Source organism: Nomascus leucogenys, chromosome X (genome assembly GCF_006542625.1).
Source record: "Nomascus leucogenys isolate Asia chromosome X, Asia_NLE_v1, whole genome shotgun sequence".
NCBI lineage: Eukaryota > Metazoa > Chordata > Mammalia > Primates > Hylobatidae > Nomascus > Nomascus leucogenys.
In genome coordinates, this window is record NC_044406.1 from 51,405,014 (window position 1) to 51,414,076 (window position 9,063).

Here is a 9,063-nt window from a genome sequence, read left to right on the forward strand (position 1 = left end):
TTGCCACCCATTTAAGATCCCATCACCCTCCCATATAGGAGAGTGTCATTAGCCTGCTTGACCCCAACAGAAAAGGTGCAAGGGATGCTGGTCATGGCTGGATTGCAGCCCTCTAGCCAGAGCCCTTGACTGGGCCTTTGGAAACTTCCCAGCAGACCCATTGCCAAAAGACCTGAGTTACAGGTCTGATACTTTGTGTTAATTGAATTTGGAGCTTAACCTCTCTGGCCTCAATTTCCTTGGGTGTTGAATGAGAATCATACCACTTTTCCTTCCTGAGATCTCACAGGTCACTGTGGGATATGACATACACATTTGGGAACATCAGAAGTGTTATGGTGGCCAATGGCAAAACGTCTGACCTGGTTGTTGGGTTACTGTTGCCTTGCCTGCCATCCTCCAGGATAACAGAGACTTACCCTTCAGCCTCGACGTCTTTCATTTCTAGGTTCCCTCAAATCAGCCCTAGTAGTGATGAAGGTTTCCAGGTGAAGGCCATAATTGTCAGAGCAAATAAACCCTGGGTTGATAGGACACCAGGCTGGCCGCCGAGATCCGGGTAGATTGATCTGTGCACAGCAGTCGGTGGCGCTTAGAGCTGATCCCTGAGTCACGTGACAGGGCCTCTCCCTGGCTGGGTACACAACTCATTAGCTTGCAGCCGTCCACTCGAGTCTGGCTAGTGAGGGCCTGCTAAAAGAGCAGCAGCTTCATGCGGTATCCTGGATACCAGTGCTCGGGGCAGGTGGCCTGGGAGCTCAGAGGATTGTGGGCTTTCTGGCAGGTGAGGGCCTGAAGGAAGAGACGCATCTGTGGGCATGCCTTCTCTCTTCCTCCCCTTGATTTGGAAGGGAGCTGTCGCAGTGGCCTGAAGTAACAGGGTATGGGTGGCCAGGGTTACCAGCGTGCAGCCTTAGGTTCACAGGGGGAGCATCTAGAACATTCTAGTTAGTGTTCAAGTGAGTGATCACCTTTGACTGATGTGTCCTAGAAAGGGCATAAAAGAATTTTCAGAACTCAACTCACGTTTATGGGTGGCTCAAATGCTGCCTATTTTAGGTTACAGATGAGTTATTTAAGAGTTGTCACAAAGGAGAGCCTGCTGTGACCCATCAAGCTCCCCCCTTGCCAAGTGGAACGTGTGTTGGGCTACCCCACATATTCTGGCTTTCCCCCCAGTCTTCAGAACCTGACAGCTCTCTGCTGGCCATGACTGCTAGGAAAACAGTGAAACCTGTTGTCTGGTGGCAGATACTGTTCCATGTGTTTGAAAACTTTCTTAATCAAGGTAATAAAACATGGACTAAATTACCGCTCTGCTTACTGGGAGCAGTTCATTTTAATGTTTTAACACGCCAAAGAAGTGAGATTAATAACAGTGATTCTCATGCAAACTGTTGATGCGGAACACGTTCTGCAAAGGAGGAAGGGAAGGATCGTCTTACTTAGTTCTTGAAATGCGTAGGTTGTGGTATGTGGTGTATTAGATTCCTGTCATTCACTTAAGTAAATATGAAAATATATTGATTCAACCCCAAGTGGGGCGGAGAGTGAAGCAAAAAGAGGGTGGGGTTATTGGAAGCGTTGATGTCATTTGTTGATGAGTATGATACCAACAGAGGCACTGCCGCCCAGGCTCCGACTCCGGGTCTTTCCAAGGGGCGTGAGGACCAGCCTAAACTCCTGGGCATCCTCCTCTCTGTGAGGTTGAGAAACATTCTCCAGCTCATTTAATTGTTCATTATGCCTTGATTGGCCTTGCTTTTATCTAAACTTGTGTCGTCATCCACTACTACCTATTGGATGAATCGATTGAGTGAGGATGTCCTTGTACTTATTCATGCGTTGTTTGAAACATTAGCAGCCAAATCCCTCTGTACTCACTGTGCCAGGCACTAAGCTAAGGGCCTGTGTGGGTCTCTAATTACAGTTTCTTAGCAGCCCCTGGTAGGCGCTGTTACTCTCCTCCAGACGTAGGAAAGGAAGCTTTGGAGAATTAGGAGCGTAACTCGCCCAGGGCCAGGCAGCTGGGCAGCAGACCCCTAAAAGATGCTGTCCCTGTCATCAGGCGCTTCTCACATGTGTTTGCCCCTCACCAAGACATCCACAGCCTGCCCGAGAGGCAGTGGGTTCTCAGGCCTGAAGGTGTATGTCTTTGAAAGCTACAGAGAGGTCCACCTTACAAGGTCATTGTGCAGTGATCTAATGGCATTCCTCCCTCCCCTCCCCACAGGAAGTGGTCCTGTACTGCTTAGAGAACAAGATTTGTGACGTAAATCATCGGGACAACGCAGGTTACTGCGCCCTGCATGAAGCTTGTGCTAGGGGCTGGCTCAACATTGTGCGACACCTCCTTGAATATGGCGCTGATGTCAACTGTAGTGCCCAGGATGGAACCAGGTCAGTGATGTGTCTTGTTCTCAGCCTGGCTCTGCTGAGACCAAGCTTCCCTATCTGTGCAGTGGCGGTTCTCGGGGTATACGGGAAACTCCAGGAGGAAAGACAGAGGGTGACTGCAAGCACACTGACCACTGGGTCCTCTGGAATTGAATCCAGCAGACCTTTCTGGCAAATGTAGATGTAAAGCTCCCAATTTTGGTCAGTCCTATAATGTTCCTGTGAACCAAAGCTTCTGAAAATGTTGAGGCCTGCATGAATAATTGGGGGTGTTGCCTTTTAAGACCCTGGACTCTTCATCACCATCTATGAAGTCACTGTATTTAAAATATATTTGAGCTGAAAGTCCCAGGAGTACACACAGGGCCAGCTGCCCCTCTGCTGGTTCAGCAGGACCTGCCATTGCTACCCACATCCCCAGCCGTGGCCCTCACCCTGTCCTTGACCCTGGTTTATTGGTCAGAGACCCAGGTCTGAGTCAGCCTGAACATCTTCCTGGTTGTGTGAGTGGGATGCTGCCATGAGGCTGGGCACTGGGGGTTTCCTGACAGTGACAGAAATAGCCAAACGGAAATGTATTTGGTCTTTCACACTTTGCAAATAGCATTCCCTCAGATTGGGCAGAGACCCATCTTCTCCCCACCAACCCCAACCCCCAGCTCCATGGACACAGGTAGGAGGCCTCTGTACCCTGCTGAGAACACACCCCACCAGGCCTGTTTCCTCTCCCCACTGTTCTCTTGGCTTCTGGGCCAGAGGTTAATCACCGATTTGTGTAGGTCCTAGGATCAGGCTTTCAGGAGAGTCTCTGCTAATCTCTTTGCATCTAGTTTCTTTTAAAAACAGAGGTGGCTTTTTTTTTTTTTTTTTTAAATGTGTGACAATTGCTTGTTGTATTGGCTTCCATGATGATGGGACCTCTTTTATCCCCTGTAAGTTACCTTCACATGGTCCATGACTACTTAAATTTGTTGAAAATGTTTTCATTTTGCGCTTGATTTCCTTCTTAGGCCTTGGATTAAGATAGGGTTTGCAGCTGGGCAGTGGCTCTCTTGCCTGTAATCCCAGCACTTTCAGAGGCCAAGGCAGGAGGATCACTTGAGCCTAGGAGTTCAAGACCAGCCTGGAAAACATAGTAAGACCCTGTCCCTACAAAAAGTAAAAAATTAGCCAGGCATGGTGGCACGCGCCTACAGTCCCAGCTACTGAGGAGGCTGAGGCAGAAGGATCACTTGAGCCCAGGAGATCGAGGCTGCAGTGAGCCATGATCCGCCCCACTGCACTCCAGCCTGGGCAGTGGAGTGAGACCCTGTCCACCCTCACCCCCCACCCCCGCAAAAAAAGGATAGATTTGGGTTTGAAATTTAGGCCTGAAATAGTCTCTTCATCTGTCCTGTAAAGGGTTAATCATCAAAATAACGGTGATTCATTGCTTGACCTTGAGCCAGTCACTATAGCTCAGTTTCCCTATCTGTGCAGTGCCGGTGACTGTGCACACCTCCTGGATGAAATACTGTGCTTAGGAGGCTCAGTACACAAGGTACACATGCGCCCAGCTTTGCCTGTTGCTGTTTAAGGAGACAACTGCTTTATAAGCAAGTGTGGCTTGCGTGAGCATAATTCTATTGCGCCTCTCTTCCTAGGCCTCTGCACGATGCTGTTGAGAACGATCACTTGGAAATTGTCCGACTACTTCTCTCTTATGGTGCTGACCCCACCTTGGCTACGTACTCAGGTAGAACCATCATGAAAATGACCCACAGTGAACTTATGGAAAAGTTCTTAACAGGTATGACAAAGTTCAAGAAATGATCTTATTCAAAAATTAGATGGTAACTCGATACAATAGATGATTGGAATTTGACTAGGCAGAAATCACAAAGGTTGAAACTGTAAAGCTTTTAGGAGAGCAGCCGAATGTTTGAACTTTTGTGTGGTTTGACTTTATTCTAGTGAAGCTAAGTCATCTATTCACCCTAATGTTTTAAAAGATTTCCTAAAGTTAGTCTCATTTTCCACACATGCATTCTTAACTTAGGTATGGCTCATAGGTTTACATCTTGAGTCTGGGAAAAATGACTCAAACCTTCCATACATGAAATTATTTGGACAGGTTTATGGTGTTAGGTCATCAGATAACCCATTACGTAAGCCCTGGGCATTACAAAATGCCTAAAGCAGAAGCACAAGGTTTTCATGAGTGTCAGGCACCTGCAGTTAAATTCCTTATCAGGCACTTCCTGCCAAAGAATGCCACTAACTCACTGGTGACTTGCCCTTGTTTACCTTAAATTACACTCACTTGTTGGAAGAAGCAGCTTAGTTAGGCTATCAAAGAAGAGATACATGAGTAGGCTGGACATGGTTGGCTCACGCCTGTAATCCCAGCACTTTGGGAGGCCAAGGCAGGTGGATCACCTGAGGTCAGGAGCAAGACCAACCTGGCCAACATGGTAAAACCCTGTCTCTACTAAAAATACAAAAATTAGCTGGGCATGGTGGTGGGCACCTCTAGTCCCAGCTTGGGAGGCTGAGGCAGGAGAATCCCTTGAACCCGGGAGGTGGAAGGGTGGAGGCTGCAGTGAGCCGAGATCATGCCACTGCACTCCAGCCTGGGCAACAGAGCAAGACTCTGTCAAAAAAAAAAAAGAGAGAGATAAATAAGTGTAATGCTACTTTATTTTGCTGAGAAAGAGGAAGACAGGAAATGACCTTCCAGCCTGTCATGAATTTATAGGAAAAAATGCCACGTGGCTCTGCCATCATCTTGTTCTCAGCAGTAGGTTTTACCTTGTTTTTTTATTTTTCTCTCCCTCCAGATTATTTAAATGACCTACAGGGTCGCAGTGATGATGACGCCAGTGGCACTTGGGACTTCTATGGCAGCTCTGTTTGTGGTAAGCTGCATTGTTTGCTCTAGTTCCGTAGGAGGTGAACAAGTTCAAGTCCATTTCTGTCTGGTATGGGTGAGGGAAAGCCGGTGGTGGGCACTGGAAGCAGGACCCACTTGGGAAAGAATCTTGTTATTTAAACTCCTTGTTGTTGTTGACAACTGTGGACATCTTGCTGTAGTTTACTGATTCCTTCCTCTCTTATCTGCTCTCCATTAGAACCAGATGATGAAAGTGGCTATGATGTTTTAGCCAACCCTCCAGGACCAGAAGACCAGGATGATGATGACGATGCCTATAGCGATGTGTTTGAATTTGAATTTTCAGAGACCCCCCTCTTACCGTGTTATAACATCCAAGTATCTGTGGCTCAGGGGTGAGCATGGCTGTCATGTGGTTGAAAACTAGCTGAGCTGCTCTTGAGGTGACAGGAGTTAGAAATGCCCTTTGAGCAGATGGGTGGGTGGGTGAGTGACCTCCTTAACTGTCCATGAACCTCACACAATGCAGTAGATATTTTCCAGAAAGGGTACACATCAGCTTCCTTATACCCAGTGTGGTGGGGGGTGGGGCACAGCATGGTATAAGCCTGCCCTCATCACTAACACCAAGGCTTAAGTCACGCCCCAGAGAAGTGGGTGACTGGAACTTTATGGAAGGGTCAGCGTCTTGGATACTTAAATCCTTAAACACTTTGAGAAGGTGTCCTCCCTAGGACTCCCTGCAACAGACCACTGTAGGATGTTTTGAGATGTACTGGACTACACTGATAAACCACCTCGTGTAAGGTTAGGACAATCATTGTACATGACACTTAGGATATTGGTGTGTCATCAGATTTAGTTAATCCCCTCTGCCCCCTATCGTTGAGCCCCTATTCGCCAGTGACCAATCATTTTGGGTGTACTTGTCAAGAGACTGCTCTGCTGTGTGTTGACAGAGCTGCTTGATGAGTAACATCCTCCTCAGCCCTGAAGCTATAAGCATGTATGCCATTACAAACAGTGATGGAAATCATAAAGTATGGTAGGTTGTATGCAAGGAATGTAACACCTTCCTTCTCAAAAGTGTCACTCCCAAAAGAATGGAAGGATGGGGGTGGACATGCCCGAATGGAGAGACAGCCTTGTGTGTTTATAATGCTGTTAGTGAGGGTCTGAGGAGAGAAGAGATCAAAGAAATGGGGATACACACTTACTCTCCCAGTGACTGTTGATAGCAGGGCACTTGGATAGGCTTGACCCGAGTTGTCACAGCTGAATGAGCAGGACTTTACCACCAGAAAGGGGAGAAATGGGGCTTATTCAGATGGTCCTCCCTAGATGGACAGATGAGTCCAGAGTTCCTACTGCTAGAAGTAGTTACTCTGCCTCACCTTAGAAAGGAATGGCGATGGCCGGGCACGGTGGCTCACGTCTGTAATCCCAGCACTTTGGGAGGCCAAGGCAGGCGGATCACGAGGTCAGGAGATCGAGACCATCCTGGTTAACACGGTGAAACCTCGTCTCTACTAAAAATTCTAAAAAGCAGCTGGGCATGGTGGCGGGCCCCTGTAGTCCCAGCTACTCGGTAGGCTGAGGCGAGAGAATGGTGTGAACCTGGGAGGCGGAGCTTGCAGTGAGCTGAGATCGCACCACTGCACTCCAGCCTGGGCGACAGAGCAAGACTCTGTCTCAAAAAAAAAAAAAAAAAAAAAAAAAAAAAAGAAAGGAATGGCTATCAGAGAGTAGGTATGATGAGAAATGAGGGGTGGGAGCAGAATGAAAGGACATAGCTAGAGGCTGGTCCACTTGGGTTGGTAGTTAATACTTGGAAGCACTTTTCATTTTACTGGGAACTCAAAACGTTTTCCTTTCTGTTTTATAGGCCACGAAACTGGCTACTGCTTTCGGATGTCCTTAAGAAATTGAAAATGTCCTCCCGCATATTTCGCTGCAATTTTCCAAACGTGGAAATTGTCACCATTGCAGAGGCAGAATTTTATCGGCAGGTTTCTGCAAGCCTCTTGTTCTCTTGCTCCAAAGACCTGGAAGCCTTCAACCCTGAAAGTAAGGAGCTGTTAGATCTGGTGGAATTCACGAACGAAATTCAGACTCTGCTGGGCTCCTCTGTAGAGTGGCTCCACCCCAGTGATATGGTCTCAGACAACTACTGGTGAGCAAGCTGGACCCACCGTGTACAGTGTGTTATAGTGTTAATCCTTGTGCATATGTGTCATAATACGACTATTTCTGTAAAGAAAGGACACTATTACATATGAAAATATCTCTTCTTTATATAAGAGAAATTACTCCAGTCAGAAGGACTTAGAAACATGTTTTTTTCCTTTTAAACTTTTAAGTCAGTTTTTATGAAGTTGTTATAATGTTTCTTTACTTTTCAATGCACACATGCTTTGGGATATGTTTGTTTTTACTTGGAACATTTGTTTCTTTTCTTTTTTAAGGAGAAAAAAAATGAGTAAAAGGAACTCCACACTTTGACTTAATTTCATACAAAGCTCTGATGACAGACCATGACTGTAGAGTGGTCAGAACTGTGTGGTTGGTTTGAGGGAGCGAATTTGGGGAAGGCACTTGGTGATATAACTTTGTTTTGTTTACAGAGTACCTGCTCGGGCCAGGTAAATGCTATTGGATGTAATCCAGTAGTGTGTAATATAAATTCAAACCATATCCACACAAAACAACTAATTGTATGAAACTTTTATATCCTAATTTAAAAGCTGTGAAATTAGTTTTCACGCATCAAACCGGATTGTTTATATGTTTAAACATTTTATGCTCTTATTTAAAGAAGACTTTGAGCTATTTTTTTCTGTACCCTGTAAAATATTGAAAACTAACATAATATGTTGAGGTTGCTCGGAAATGTACATAAAACTAAAATTTTCTGAATCGTGTGTTTATGTTTGAAATCTGTGTTTTAACTTTGTAAGTAAATTCTCTGCCTTTGTATTTATATTTTACAAAAATTTTCTTAAAAGGCAATAAAACTGTTGAGGAAAGGAGAAAATTGAAGTACCTTGTGTCCTATGTATTCCTAAAGCATTATTGTTGTCCCTGATTCTTCTTAAATGGTGCTTGTGATGTATTCCCTTTAGAGCAATTTGTAGTCTCTAGAAACCAAAGCAGACTGGAGGATTTTGGAGGAGTTATACTCAGAATATAATTTGGAGTCCTATTCTGAAAGCCCAATTCTTGGACATATTTCCTGTCTCTTAGAACCTTCTCTTTCCTGTCTCCTTTGATGCTTATGGAGGCTTTTGCATTGCCTTTGGCCTTGACCTATTTCAGTCCCACGTCATGGCCAACTCTCTAGGAGTGTTTTTTCTGAAGCTAGGCATTTGTTATGTCACTTCTGCCGCCCTTCTGTTGCATGGCCTGAGAGTCAAGGCCTGTAGAGCCAGCCTTTCCTCTGTTCTTGACTTTTCCCAGCAGTATCTGCATTGGGCACTATCAGTTGGCCCTTGATTTCCATCTCACTTGCTTTTGTGCCTGTCCTTCACTATAGAGGCTGGAAAGCTGAAAACTACTTGACTCCCTTGCAGCTAGCTTTCTGAGTGCATATTCGGTTTGGAAGGCAGCATGAGGTAGGGGCACCTTCCTACTATAGTAGCTGCAGATAAGAAAATTTGAAGAGAATGGCAGCCAGCTGGAATGACTGACCAGCATTCCAGTGTCTGGTTTTCAGCTTGGTGGGTGATGAGATAACAGTAGTGGTTGTGGCAGTGGCAGCTTTCTAATTCTTGGATGACAGCCTCAGCAGATTGTTC

At 45.9% G+C, this 9,063-nt stretch overlaps 1 protein-coding gene across 4 annotated transcripts in view; it reads left to right on the top strand.

Annotated features, from left to right (window-relative positions):
- The window catches only part of BCOR (BCL6 corepressor), a 46,675-nt gene extending 38,367 nt beyond the window's left edge, over positions 1-8,308 (top strand). For all 4 annotated transcript variants that reach the window (XM_030807229.1, XM_030807231.1, XM_030807230.1 and 1 more), the window contains 5 exons: positions 2,234-2,400; positions 4,041-4,186; positions 5,217-5,294; positions 5,508-5,664; positions 7,155-8,308. In XM_030807229.1, the coding sequence (XP_030663089.1) occupies positions 2,234-2,400; positions 4,041-4,186; positions 5,217-5,294; positions 5,508-5,664; positions 7,155-7,446 (840 nt within the window). In that variant the 3' untranslated portion in view covers positions 7,447-8,308. The remainder of the gene's footprint in view (positions 1-2,233; positions 2,401-4,040; positions 4,187-5,216; positions 5,295-5,507; positions 5,665-7,154) is intronic.
- Positions 8,309-9,063: the final 755 nt, after the last annotated feature.